Raw genomic sequence first — 15,137 nt, 5'->3', positions numbered from 1 at the left:
AGCAAAAATAATGGAGAAAAAAAGGCCAAATAAAATAGCAATTTAAAAAAAAGCAAAATAAAATTACAAAAATAATGAAAAAATTAAAAAAAAAAATTAAAAAAGCCAAATAAAATTCAATCTATAACATTATCTAATAAAAATGCTAAAATAATTTAAGGGAAAAATGCAAAAATAATGAAAAAACGGCCAAATAAAATGGCAAAATAATAGAAAAAAGCTAAACAAAAATTGCAAAAATATATAAAAAAATTTCAACACAAAATAGCTACATAATGAAAACATTGCTAAATAAAACAGCAAAAATAATGAAAAATGGCAAAAAAAAAAAAATTATATAGCTATCTATCCATCCATCCATAATCTATCTGTTTAATAAAATGCTAAAATAATTAATGAAAACATTGCAAAATAAAATAGCTAAAACATAGGGGAAAAAGGTCAAAGCAAAACAGCAAAATAAAACATCAAAAACCATGAAGAAAGGGCAAATAAAATGGCAAAAAATTATCCATCTATTTAATAAAATGCTAAAAGACTTAATGGGAAAAATGCCAAACAAAATAGCAAAAATATTGAAAAAACGGTCTAAATAAAATGGCTAAATAAAAAAAAGGCTAAAGTTGCAAAAAAAAAATCAAAAACTTTAATAAAATGGGAAAATTATTACAATGTAAAAAATAAATAAAATAACAAAAAAAGGCCAAATAAAAGCATTTTTTCTTTACCTATTTTTACCTAAAGTGACTAATAAATCAGAAATCTTGCACATTCACAGAAAATAGCTCAATTCTGTGTTTGCAAAATAAGGCAGATACCTGAAAGAGAAGGAAACCCACCTGAGCAGATGACGCCCGCGTCCTCGTGATGGCCACAGTTGTTAACTCCCCAGCCGAGGCTGTAACAGGCGGCCAGGTTGCCCTCGTGCCCGTTACAGTTGACGTTATCCAGCAAAATCAGTCCCGTGCCGTAGCCGAAGTAAGCGTTTGTAGGTGCGCCTACAGCATGTCCGCAGCCGATTTGTTGACACACGACTGTGGCATCCTCCACGCTCCAATCATCATCACACACTGTTCCCCAGCTGCCCTGATAGTAGATCTCAACCCGGCCCTGACAGCGGTCCGACGTCCCCCCCAAACGTACAGCTCCGTCTCCTACAGCCAACATATGCAAGACATGCTTTTAGGAATTATGACAAAATGAAGTAAGTAAATAAGTAAAAACAGACCTGCATTTGCTTAATAAATTATTAATCAGACAACAGAAGGCATGGAGTAGATTGTGTTACAGGTTTTTCAGCAAAGTTTTGATCATTTAGATAATTTTTTGATCATTCATTATCCAGTGCATCATGCATATCTAATATATTAAATAAAATATTTAATTTACAAATATATAAATATTTAATATATTTAAATGTTGTTATTATTATTAAATTAAATCATTATAAAATTTAATTATTCTGGTTTAATTATTACAATTACAAAATACAAAATGTATTATAACAAAACAAATTAGTAAAATATTACATTTTAAAGATGGAAATGATATTAGTTTAGTTTTAATCAATATCACAATAAATTAATATACATGTATGAATTTTTAAATGTCAATAATAAAGTTATAAAGTTATTTTATAAAACTAAATAAAATATAAAACAAAATATAAAAAAACCCTGTAATATATTAAAATAGCTGGAGCACAACATTTTTATTGAAAATAATTAAATCTATATAGACATTAAAAAAGTAATAAAATGGTCAAAAACACAACGAAATTACTAGAACTTTACTAAAATTAAAATGAAAAAGAACATTAAAATAAAAAACAAATTCAAATTTGTATTTAAAACTTTGAGACACTGCAATGATTTTGATTCAGGATTTTTGTGTCACATTAAAATACAGAGAAAAAGGCCCTTGAATTTTGGGTCATTCATCAAAAATATTTAAATATAATAATTATTATTAAATTAATTAATTAATTGTTTAATTATTCTTAATTATTACATTTAAATTGAATTATAACAATTACAAAATACAACATTTATTCAGTTTAATAAATTTGTAAAATATTTAAATTCAAAGATGGAAATCTATCTAAAAAAGGCTAAAAGAATTAATGGGAAAAATGCCAAATAAAATAGCAAAAATATTAAAAAAGGGCTAAATAAAATTGCTAAATAATAAAAACATTGCAAAATAAAATAGCAAAAATCGTCAAAAAGGGCAAAATAAAATGGCAAAATAAAGCAAAATGCTAAATTACATTGAAAAAATAATGAAAAAAGCTAAACAAAAATTGCAATAAATAATGAAAAATGCCAAATAAAATTGCAAAAAATATTTTAAAAGCAAAATAATGAAAACATTGCAAAATAAAATGGCAAGAATAATGAAAAAAGGGCAAATTAAATACCAGAACATAATGAATAAAGGCAAATAAAATTGAAGACAAAAAAAAAATTAAAAAGGCAAATAAAATGGCAAAAATAATGAAGGAATCCAAATAAAATTGCAAAAAAAAAAATGAAAAAAGCTAAATATATTTCCAGCAGTTTTGATCATTTAGAAGTCTTAGAAATTCATATTTAATTGTCTCCTGGAAACATTATGAAATCATCGTGAAACGCCTGTTTGTCCAACAGAAACCCTAGTCCAACACTTGCACCTAGAAATCGTATAGTTTGCTCCATAGAGGGTGTGGGCAGGATTATGGGTAATATTATTCTGCTGAGCTTAACTTGCCATTGAATATGATGCAAACGGAGGGCTACGGTTTCAAGCAAACACTCGCTGATGTGTCTCGTATTGTCTTATTGAGCGACGCCACCACATGGACACAAAAGCCATTCTCGTATTGCCAGAGGAACAAAGCCCCAGCGGTGACTCAATAGCATGAAAATGCCATTCAATTCCCCAAACAAATTCCCATATGGCTTTGTTACTTTCTTTAGATGTCATAACCTCTGAACGAGATATGGGCGGCCGCCTCTCATGACTGAAACAGGACAGCAAAAACAAAGACAGGATAAACATGATCCTTCAAAAAAAAAAAAAAAAAAAAAATAAAAAATTCTGCCATGACCTTTAGTTCATTACTGCACTTCTCATTTAGGATAAATTATAACAATAAGCAGGGTTATTATAGTTAACCAAAACATAAAATATTATTTTTTTTATAATATTATATATATATGGGTGAATTTTTAGATTTAGACATAAATTGCTGTTTTTCCTTTCCGTCTGTTTAAAATGTTTCAATCAAACATTGTTTTATTTCATCACCTTAATGTAACTTTTAAATTTCCTTTGATTGACATCATCCTCCTCCAGGAGGTGACATAATTTTGGAGGGAAATCAACAGTACAAATAACATTCTCTGGTGTTTTGTGTCTCTTTAAAATATTCCATCCTGTTTAATCAAATTAGTTGGATATTACTGGCATTTCATAATGTAAGTGTTTAAAAAGAGGCCCAAATAAACTGTACAACTTACTTAAACCAGAGACCAAACTGGACGGTGTGGTGGGCTCCAGGACTCGAGGTTCGACGACACTAATGCCTGTAAGAAACAAACAATTAATGATCTCACATAAATTAATCTTTACGTTAATAATTGTGACCTCAAAACCAGTTAGAAACCAGTCATTAGCTTGATATTAATGTCATCTGAAAGCCAATGGTTTGTTAGGATAGGACAAAATTTGGCTGAGATGCAGCTATTTGAAAATCTGCAATCTGAAAAAAATCAAAATATTGAGAAAATCGCTTCTAAAGTTATACGCTATATGTTGGAAAAAAGTAGCTATAACTACGCAACCGTTCGTACGATTGACCTGAAAATTGGTATGCCATTCCTTGGTCCAAAGTGGCACAAGTGTCTATGAGGACATTTGCGTATCTCAAAAAACATGGCCGCCATCAGCCGATGAAGTTTAAACTTATTTAACAAAGTTAACGGACGAAACTCAGTGGAAATGTTTGACTCATGGCCCTAAAGGTCTGTATGAACTTGGAAAGAAATCGGCCCCTATTTTGTGCTAACAAACTTTTTGGCCTCTGTAATCACATGGTGTTTCACACATCCACACAATATGCAGATCTCCTCATGCTGAACAACTTTGCCTCAAGAACCATTGCTGACAATCAAATCGTTCATGAAATATTCAGAATTTTGTTAAAAACCTACTTTTGCGAACTAGTCCTAGTACTAGGTAGGTCTTGATCAAACCACTGCAGTGCAGTTCTCTGGACTCTCTAGATCAATAATTATCAAAACAATGTTGAATTTTATCCTTTGGTTAGCTTTAACAGGGTCATTTTAAAAAGCGGCATGGCCACTTACAGTACAGACCAAAAGTTTGGACACACCTTCTCATTCAAAGAGTTTTCTTTATTTTCATGACTATGAAAATTGTAGATACACACTGAAGGCATCAAAACTATGAATTAACACATCTGGAATTATATAGTGCATAACAAAAAAGTGTGAAAAAACTGAAAATATGTCATATTCTAGGTTCTTCAAAGTAGCCACCTTTTGCTTTGATTACTGCTTTGCACACTCTTGGCATTCTCTTGATGAGCTTCAAGAGGTAGTCTCATACATAAAAAGTATTATTCAATGTTTTTTACCTAATGGTAATTATAATTCACAATTGGAGATAGACAATTCTTGACTGGCAAGACGGCCGCGAGAGGAAACTCAAACAGTGAAAGTGAGTTGTTCAAAAATTTCTTTTTAGTAAACTCTGTGAACACAAACAATGTTCTCAATGCTGAAGTTCATGTGTAGAGACCCAGGCCATACTTCGAGCAAAGTTTCATGAAAATTAAAGAAAACTCTTTGAATGAGAAGGTGTGTCCAAACTTTTGGTCTGTACTGTATACCCAAAAGCCTATAAAACCTAAACAAAAACTCAAAACTTTACGAAAACTGGTGAAAACATGTACCAGATGAGTCTTAACAAACATGCAAACTTTCATGAAGATCGGACCATAGGTGGTGCTATAACGGTTAAAAAGGTGTCAAAAACGATATTTCTATTGTAAAAGAACTAAAATCGCAATAAAACTTCCATGTATTCACATATACACTATATCTTCATATCATATGAGAGATCTCCTTATTCTGAACAACTTTGCCTCTAGGACCACTACTGTCTATCAAACTGTTCTTTTAATATTTAATATTATTTTAAAACAAAGTAAGAAACAGCTTCACTAACAGTCTTTTCAAATACCCAATCATTCATATTATCACAGCAATAGTGGGTTTAAAGATCTTAGTTTGGATATAAACATTGATGTCTATGGTAGAGATCAAAATAATCTTTTGAAAGTAATTGGCGCTTCAAATAACTTTGTGTCGATTACATTGTTTCGCCACTTGGAAACAAGTGACTGTTAAAAAATGTATTTGTCATTGAATCAAGAGATTCCTTCAAAAACGCTGATTCATCCTGTAATGTTTTTATAAGGAAGTCATTTATTCATTCAAACCACTTTTAAAAAAAATGGTGTATTAAATATACTTTAAATAAATGTGTAGTAAAATGTTTAATAATTCATTCAAATGATTTAAAAACTTTTAAATACTGCAGCAATTCATATTTTGTTTCACATTATTTTGCTCGCAGGGAAATGATCTCTATAAAACTGAAAGTAAACTACATAAAAACTAAATAGAAATGTGTTCACAAAAGAAAGACGAAACTAAAACTAACAAGATTGTTAATGAAACTAATAAACTAACCAAAATTTTATTGCGAAATTGAAAAAGATAGTACGAATTTAAAAAAGCAAAACTATAATAAACTAGCGATGAATCATAGGTAAATAATGATATAAATACTGTTTAGTTTCTTGCACAGACTGATCGTTTTGTGTCTTAAGACCTCAATGTATCGTCACGAGCCGCAGGGTTTAATTTGGATTTGTCTGTGTATGTTTTTTTCACTCTTAAAGATTTGGTAACCATTGACTGCCATTATATGACTGAGAGACTGCAACGGTTTGAGTTAAAAATCTGTGTATGTGTTCTACTGAAGAAACAAAGTCACTTACATCTTGGATGCCCTGGGGTAAGCAGATAAACATCATATTTTCATTTTTGAGTGAACTTTTCCTTTAATATCCTAATGATTTTTGGCATCAATTAATTAGATGAGCCCATCTTCCGCTCACTCCACGCACCTTTACAGGTGACGGCCACGTCTTCATAGTGGTAGCAGTTATGGATGCCCCATCCCTGATTCCCACACTGGCTCAATTCCATCTCTCCTCCTTTACAGTCCACATTGTCCAGCAGGATGGGACCGGATCCCTGGCCGAACTTGGAGCTGCTCCCCACGGCCATGGCTATGCCACAGTCCAGCTGCCGACACACCACGTTCGAGTCCACCATGTCCCAGTCGTCATCGCACACCGTCCCCCATGTGCCGTTATGGAGCACCTCCACACGGCCTTCACACGGGTTCCTGCCGTTCACCAGCCGCACTGGAGCACCTGGAATATTAGGCAATTATTTATTTAGTTTTACTGAGACACCAGTTGTTATTAATAATTTTAATGGGATTTTATTTGATATTTTCCATTTGCATTTTCATTTTAGTTAGCTTTATGTTTTGTTTAGTTTTTTTACACGTCTATTACTATAATAGTTCTATATATTTTAATTAACTTTTATTTTTGTATTTTCTGTTTTCTTTTTAATTTTGGTTAAAGTTTTTTTTAAAATTTAATTTATTTCTTATGTTTTTAGTTTTAGTTGTTAACTATACCTACTATATAGTATATATAACTATATAGTTAATCCTTTAACAATTAGGAGAACATGCATTTTGTATAGTTGATATTTTGAATTACTTTTTGTTATTTTAAAGTTTTCATTATTTTGTTGTGTTTTTGTTTTATTAGTATTTTTAATTTTTAAATTAAATTTTTTTTTTAAAATTTCAGTTTAACTAAAAGAAATTGAGAAATGTTCCCTTGTCATCTATCTTTTTAAAAATATTTTATTTCAGTTTTAGTAAGTTCTTTTTTTAGTTTTAGTTAGCTGTAATAATGCTTATAGTTAAAAGAACAATATTATTTTAGTATCAATGAAATATAGTTTTTATGAATATTTTTAAATTAGTTTTTACTTTTGTATTTCCATTTTAATTGTAAGGTTTTAATCATTTTGTTTTTGACATTTTATGTATTTCTTAAAAAACGTGAGTATAGCTATTATTATAGTTTTTTTTTCCATTTTTAATTATTTTGTTTTGGTACATCAGAGTATAGTACATAAAAAGTAACAAGTCATTTTAGTTTTAGTTAACTATTATAACTCTGTTGTGCTCTTAGAAAATGTTTATGTAAAGACTATAAGAAATTATTTTACACCTTAACTGAGTAATATGATTAATAGGAAGTCTATTTTGTGTGTTTTTGTATTTTATTCTCTTTGAACTGTGTCACTAACGAATGGTACTAAATGGTGTACGTATATATGCACCATGGTAAATGCAATATATATTTTTATATTTACATGATATTTCAAAGAATACCACAATATTGCTGTATTACATCCATAAAATGGTATTACCATGGTATAATATCCAAACATGAATGGTGCATGTTCAAAAAAAGTTAATCACGTCTGAAGTAAAGACTTTTTAGTCCTAGTGCACATGAAAACTGCTGGTTTCTGAATAACACAAGTTGAACCGCAGAGTTGCACGGCTCAAATATAATGATATAATGAAGTCTGTAAGAATGTTTCTAATCCCCTTCAACTTAAGGCACAATAATAAGTCCAAATATGACACATGACTCCAAAAAGAGAGTGAGAGCGAGGACATGGCATAGCGGTGGAGAAGGGATTGAGTAAATTGAGCGAGAGGAAGTGACCTGTCTTTTTTTCTTGTGTCTAAAAGGCAATTATGATCCAGTCCTGCCACGATCCTGCCAATGGGCCACGGCAAACGTATCTTTTCATATAAGGGTGTGTTCTGGTACAAAGATGCAAGAAAGGATGAGGAAAGTGAATTGCTAAGACACTCACCTTGAGGCTGTGTTGTCACTGAGGCATTTGTTTTGTTGGCTGTGAGAAAAAAAATAAAGAAGAGAAAGTCAGAGAGAGAGAGAGAGAGAGAGCAAACAACGATTGTGGTAAATTATTTGTTGAAAGGAGGTTCTTGGCCCTCCATGGACACAGTCCTTTATATCTACTACATCTATTTTCCTGTAATTTTAGACTGGTGAAACTGGAAGACTGTGAATTCAGCTCAGACTGTGATACAGAGGGACTCACTGCTGAACAGACATATAGAAGAATATCACACACCTCTTATAATGCATGATATTGAGATATGTGCTGCATCTGATCAGATTCACCTGACAAGTTAGTGGAGATTGAATCTCAAATGTAGCGAAACACAGAAATTAATCACTTATTTTAGATGATGTTTTAGACATTAGATAAAAAAGCACATTCTAAAATATTTCTTACTAAGTCTGTGCCATTTTTTTGTGTTAAATCTTAAATTTATTTCAGTTTAAATGCATAAAAAATTGGTTTGATGTTTTCTACTAGTAGTCCTGAAGTCCAAAGTCTCGAACGGAATCAAATGATGTGCGAACCCTCACCGAAGTTACGATCTAAATCAAATGATTTACGATCCATGCTCCATAATAATGATTTGCAATCCATGCTCCGAAGTCCCAATCTGAATCAAAAGATCCGTGAATTTGTTCCGAAGTTCTAATCTGAATCAAAATACTCCTAAAATCAGCTCTGATCTGATTCCTAAAGTCCTGATCTGAATCAAATGATTTGAGAACCATCCTCCAAAGTCCCAATCTGAATAATGATTTGCGAACCCGCTTTGAAGTCCCAATCTGAATCATTGAATCATTTGATTCAGATCAGGACTTTGCAAATAATTAGCAGTTAAATCATTGCATCACAAAATAATTCACTGTTTCAAAGCGCTCCAATCGGACCGTGTATTGCAAAGATTACAAATCAGAAGCATTGGATTTAAAATGGAACTTCGGAGCAGGTTCAGGAAGCATTTAATTTAGATCGGAACTTCAAAGCGACTTCAAAAACTTCAAAAAGATTCCTGAATTCGGCTCTGAAGTTCCGGTCAAAATCAAATGATTTGCGATCCATGCTCCGAAGTCCCGATCTGAATCAAAAGATCCGTGAATTTGTTCCGAAGTTCTAATCTGAATCAAAAGACTCCTAAAATCAGCTCTGATCTGATTCCTAAAGTCCTGATCTGAATCAAATGATTTGAGAACCATCCTCCAAAGTCCCAATCTGAATAATGATTTGCAAACCCGCTTTGAAGTCCCAATCTAAATCATTGAATCACAGATCATTATCAGTTAAATCATTGCATCACAAAATTCAAAGCGTTCCAATCGGATTATGTATCACGAATCATTTGATTTAAAACGAAACTTACAAGCGGGTTAAGGAATCATTTAATTAATCGGAACTTCGGAGCCGCTTCGCAAATCTTTTTGGTTTAGATCGGGACTTCAAAGTGAGGGTCACAAATCAAGTTCCGATGTTCCAATCTGAATCAAAAGATTTGCGAACCCGCTCTGAAGTTCCAATCTGAATTAAAAGATTTGCGAACCCGCTCTGAAGTTCCAATCTGAATTAAAAAATTCCTGAATTCCGCTTTGAAGTTCCAGTCAGAATAAAATGATTCGCGATCCATGCTCCGAAGTCCCAATCTGAATCAAAAGATTCACAAATTTGTTCCAAAGTTCCAATCTGAATAAAAATATTTGCAAACCCGCTCAAAGTTCCGGTCTAAATCAAGTTATTCGCTCTCCGAAGTCCCGATCTGAATCAAAAGATTCAGGAACCTGCTCTGAAGTTCGAATCTGAATAAAAAGATTGGCAAACCCCCTCTGCACTTCCAGTCAAAATCAAATGATACGCGATACGCGCTCCAAAGTCCGGCTTCGCTTCGAAGTCCCAATCTAAATCAAAAGATTCACAATTTTTTTTCAGAAGTTCCAATCTGAAAAATAAGATTCGCAAAACCACTTGGAGTTCCGGTCTAAATCAAATGATTCACTATCCATGCTCCGAAGTCACGTTCTGAATCAAAAGATTCGCAAACCTGCTATGAATTTTACGGTCAAAATCAAATGATCCTTAATCTGCACTTCAAAATCCTGATCTGAATCAAATAATTTGGGAACCTGCTCCAAAATTCGAATCTGAATCAAAAGATTTGCAATCCACGCTCCGGAGTCCTGATCGAAATTGAAAGATTCGGAAACCCACTCTGAAGTTCTAATCTGAATCAAAAGATTGGCAAACCCGTCAAAATCAAATAATACGCGCTCCAAAGTCCTGATCCGAGCCCGCTCTGATGTTCCATTTTAAAAGATCCTAATTCACGATATGCAATTTAAAATGATTTACGCAATGATTTAACTCATAGGTCTTTAGCCCTGCTCCGGATTCAATCAGGAATCAATCAAAGCGATTTCAGCGTAAATAACTCACTCAATTGATTTGGTTCTTCTGTTCCTATTTTCACATCTTCAGCCTTGTTTTCATGACACTGTCATCACTACTACTGGCCTAACTCACTAGTTTTATGACATAAACTGAAATAAGCAAAAAGAGCATGATGTTTACAAATAAAATATCAATATTTCCAATCCAATTATAACATCCAACACAAATCTACAAACATATTGAGGTGAGGTAACCGGTTTACTGCTAATAAGTGAAAACACTCCATTAATAGGATGAGCTGCATATGAAAATACATGCTAGATGGTCGTTATTGTCTTATTTCAAGATACTTTGTCTTTCAATAATTTAAGCACTTTTTAAGTACCACTTCAGGAATATTGCTATTTTAGAGGGTTTTCCGTGCTTTGAAATTTAGAAAATTCTAATTTAAACACTTTAAGCCTTGTACGAACCCTGTAATAAATCAAAATGTTATTACACTTTACTAGACATTTTTTCCTAGACTTTGTTGTGTTTGTTCAGAACGTTCTGGTGTTTTTCACAAAGCGCTGACCTTCCCATCCCTCTTCAGACACACTTTCACTCAGGTCTGTTTGTCCTGTGTTTATTGAGTATTGAGTCCACTAATGCTAGTGCCTGTACAAGCTTTTGTATGAAATTGTGAATCGACGGTGTTTGATTTCAGCGCCTGACAAAGACAGCTGAAAATAAGCTTTTTGTCCATCACATCGCATTTAGGTCAATTCACAGGCTTCTCCTCCTTATCAATGTGTATGCCACTGAAATGTTAGTCACTCTAAATATAGTGCTTCAGGCATATAAATTAATTCACACAAGCTTTGATATTAATGTAAAGCATGCAGTTGGACAAAACTTGGCGTAGAAACAAATTTCAGTTAGAAATTGCTAATAAATGTCATGATTAATTACAAGAAGAGCATGTAAACATTACATTTTGAACTAGAAAAAGGTTTTTTTTCTTGTAAATCTTGTCAACAGTCTTGTTTTATTTACAACTTAGCATTTTTTTTTAGATTGTGCTATTACTGATTATTATGGAAGCCCATTTCTGCCACTGAATAGGAAATACTTTTTTTTATTACAATTCTGACTTTTTCTGCTCGGAATTGCATTATACAGACTTGCAATTCTTACTTTTTTCTCAGAATGAAAAGATATAGAATAGATATAAACAAATGCGAGTTATAAAGTCAGACTTGTGAGATATAAACTCACAAGATACAAAGTCACAATAGCAAGAAAAAAGTTTATTGTGAGTTTATGTCCTGCAATTCTGACTTTATAACTCATAATTGTGTGATCTCACAGCTCTAAGAAAATTCAGGATTGCAAGATGTAAACTCGAAATTGCAAAGAAAAAAGGTCATAATTTTGAGATTTTTTATTCAATAGCAGAAACACGCTTCCATAGCCTATGACTATGAAAGCCTGTTTATGTGAATTAGAAAGTGTGTATATCTCATTTCTGACTGACTTGCAAGATATAAACTCAGAATTGCGAGAAACAAAGACTTAATTGTAAGATAAAAAGCTGCAATTATTATTATTATTATAAAAAAAATATTCTGTGGTGGAAACTGGCTAGTGTTTACATTATACATTTTTAAATGTGTTGCTGCCACAATGTTACAAGTTATTTAGAATGTTGCTTTATGGTTGCTATGGTGTTCTGAGTTGTTTTTAGAATGTTGTGATGAGGTTGCTATGGTATTTTGTGTGGTTTCTAGGACATTGTGGCTGGCAGTGAAAAGTCACAGGAAACGTAAAGGTTTAGTTTAAAATGATACTTACTTGAAAGTGATCTTCGTTGAAGTTGGATATCCTCTGCACACACAAAAAAGATTGACACAATTATAAACATCATCAAATAACTTAAATATGACACATACTGTACACACATTATCCCCCATCTTTGTTGGCGTTTGCGTCACTGGCGATCATTTGTAAGATTCTCTGTAAGTCATTGATCTGCTGGGAGTTTGGTTGTGTCTTGTATAGTAGAGGAAACCACCCATAATACTCTTCTCAGATGTCCATGTCCTCATTAAATCTTTAGTTCAGCTGTCTTTTCATAGGTTTGTGGTAAACAGGGTATTTCCCACTGTAGGCTTTACATCCTGCTAAAATACTCTCATCGTTTTCTTCCAGCGGGATCTATTAAGCCTGGAGGCTGTTGACTTTGATTTTGATTATTGTGCCTATTAAGAAGACATTTAAGGACTGTGATTTAATACTTTATGGTGTGGTGTGGCGGTTAGAACTTGGTCACTGAAAGGATGCTGGTTCAATTCTCACAAGGAGCCTTGACCATTGAGTCATTTAAAGGGTCTTTTATTTGTAATAAGATTTTTGGTTTCTGCACTGCAAAAACAGCTTTGCTTACTTAGATTTTTGTCTTGTTTCCAGCAAAAATATTAAAAAATTCATAAATCAAGAAGGATTTTCTAGACTAGTAAAAGTAGTCTTGTTTTCAGAAAAAACACTAGTCAAAATTAAGTGTGTTTTTACTTGAAACAAGCTGAATATAATTATAATTAATAAATAACTGTATTATATTATACCAGTCAAAACTTTTTTATTTTTTTTTATTTTTTAAGACATTTCGTTAACTTACCAAGGCTGCATTTCAAATAAAAAATTCATCAAATATTCAGTAATATTGTCAAATAGCTTTACAATGGCAGATAACTGATGTCTACTGTAATATTATAAAACGTAAAACTTATTTCTGTAATGCAGAGCTGCATTTTCAGTGTCGCGTGATCCTTCAGAAATTATTTTAATATGCTGTTATTATCGATGTTGAAAACAGTTGTGCTGCTTCATATTTTTGTTATACATCAAGTTCAAAGGATCAGCATTTATTTTATTAGAAATCTTTTGTAACATTATGAATGTCATTTCTGATTCATTTAATCAGTCCTTGATTAATAAAGGTATTTTTTTTCTTTTTAAATATATTTCTTTCCTTAAACTTTTGAGTGGTTTCCACCAAAATATTGGGCAGCACAACTGTTTTCATCATTGATAATCAGAAATGTTTCTTAATCAGCAAATCAGCATATTAGAATGATTTCTGAAGGATCATGTGACACTAAAGACTGGAGAAATGATGCTAGTAAATTCAGCTTTGATCACAGAAATAAATTACATTTTTACAATATAGTCACACAGAAAACAGTTATTTTAAATTGTAATAATTGAAAATGATTTTCCTGGATTTTTCTGGTGAGCCGAAGAGACTTAATTAGGCCAAATGCTTGAATTGTAGTGTATATGAAGAGTTCAGATGCAAAAGCCTATCAGTGCCATTTAAAAAGTTTTCTAAAAGTAGCATTTTTCTCAGTCTTCTGTGTTTATGCTCAGTTGTTTCACTTTTTAATGGCAATAAAAACAACCTATTTATGTGAAATAAAAAACCTACACAGGAGCCTGTAAAAAATGAGAAAATTTGAAATGGCACTTAGAGGCTTTTGCACCTGAACTCTTCATTTCTTCTTATGTCTAAAGAGCTCTGACTCACCTGCTGGAAGGAAGTTGGTGACGGCGATCAGTAAGAACGATGCCAGCAGGCAGCTTAGGATCCAGGCAGCAGATTTCCAGCGTCTGCGCACACCGTCTGACACACGCTGGACGTTCATGGCAGAATAGATCCAGTTGGACGCCTACAGCACATACAAACAAACACCTTCAGTGAGTCTTTTAACCTCTCAAGATTCAATTGATCTACATGCAGTTTGCTTTTTTCTGAGTTTTACAGTTGCCTGTTCTCATGGTAGTTGTCTGACACCAGACAACAAGGTTATTACACTAACTAGGCTACTACTGAGTCTGCTTGTCAGTGATTGGACAGCCTCTCCTCATAGTACGTTATGTAAAAACACACATGCTCTTTCAACATCAACAACAACAAATGCTCAGCCTGCAGGCCACAGGCCCTTCTGGACTGTCACGTTTTGATAGACAGTACATTTGCGTGACCATGTGCCTGCTGTCGATAAGCTGTCCAGAGAGGTTTTTATGCTTCAGAGATTGTGTAAAATGTGGTTATACGTAAATGAGTGATGCATTTTAGTGTTGTCAAGTTTGACCCATTTCCTGGATCCAGAAAAACATAAACGTGTCCAAACACATGAACAAGCTACAAGTGTTACAAGTGTTTCTAGTCAAAATATCTAAAGAATCTTAAATTAAGATGCATGTACGAGATGACAGAAGATATTCAGTCTTGTTTCCAGGGGAGAAAAAAAATAATTAAGTTGCTTATCTAGTAAATGCATCTTGCCTATCAAGTTTGAGATTTTGGGCTTTTTGGTTTTTCATAAGTTTTTTTTTTTTTTAAGTGTTTTTTTTTTCAGACTAATTGAAAGAAAACATCCAAAAGACACTAAGTCTTTCTTTTATAGCACTTTAACTATTTGTGTCAATAGATTTCAATTACAATGCATATTTTTAAAAGCCATAAATCTCCACTTCAGTAGCACTTACACACACCAAACTTTACATTTTTATTCCTGTCTATATCCTGAAGGTTTTTACAGAGGGATTTGTTCACATATGATTTGCTTGATTACATACATTTTATTCCCCCCAAAATACATTGTTTTCTGA

General features: G+C 32.7%; 1 protein-coding gene across 1 annotated transcript in view; it reads right to left on the bottom strand.

Annotated features, from left to right (window-relative positions):
• The window catches only part of LOC141334919 (scavenger receptor cysteine-rich domain-containing group B protein), a 25,744-nt gene that overhangs the window by 1,606 nt on the left and 9,001 nt on the right, over window positions 1–15,137 (bottom strand). The window contains exons 3-7 of the mRNA XM_073840145.1: window positions 14,050–14,191; window positions 12,318–12,350; window positions 6,200–6,511; window positions 3,501–3,566; window positions 840–1,154 (exon numbers count right to left, since the gene is read on the bottom strand). Of these exons, the coding sequence (XP_073696246.1) occupies window positions 840–1,154; window positions 3,501–3,566; window positions 6,200–6,511; window positions 12,318–12,350; window positions 14,050–14,191 (868 nt within the window). The remainder of the gene's footprint in view (window positions 1–839; window positions 1,155–3,500; window positions 3,567–6,199; window positions 6,512–12,317; window positions 12,351–14,049; window positions 14,192–15,137) is intronic.

This window comes from Garra rufa, chromosome 5, assembly GCF_049309525.1.
Source record: "Garra rufa chromosome 5, GarRuf1.0, whole genome shotgun sequence".
Classification (NCBI taxonomy): domain Eukaryota; kingdom Metazoa; phylum Chordata; class Actinopteri; order Cypriniformes; family Cyprinidae; genus Garra; species Garra rufa.
The sequence above is the reverse complement of the archived record's forward strand: the minus strand, read 5'-3'. Positions and strand labels throughout refer to the sequence as shown.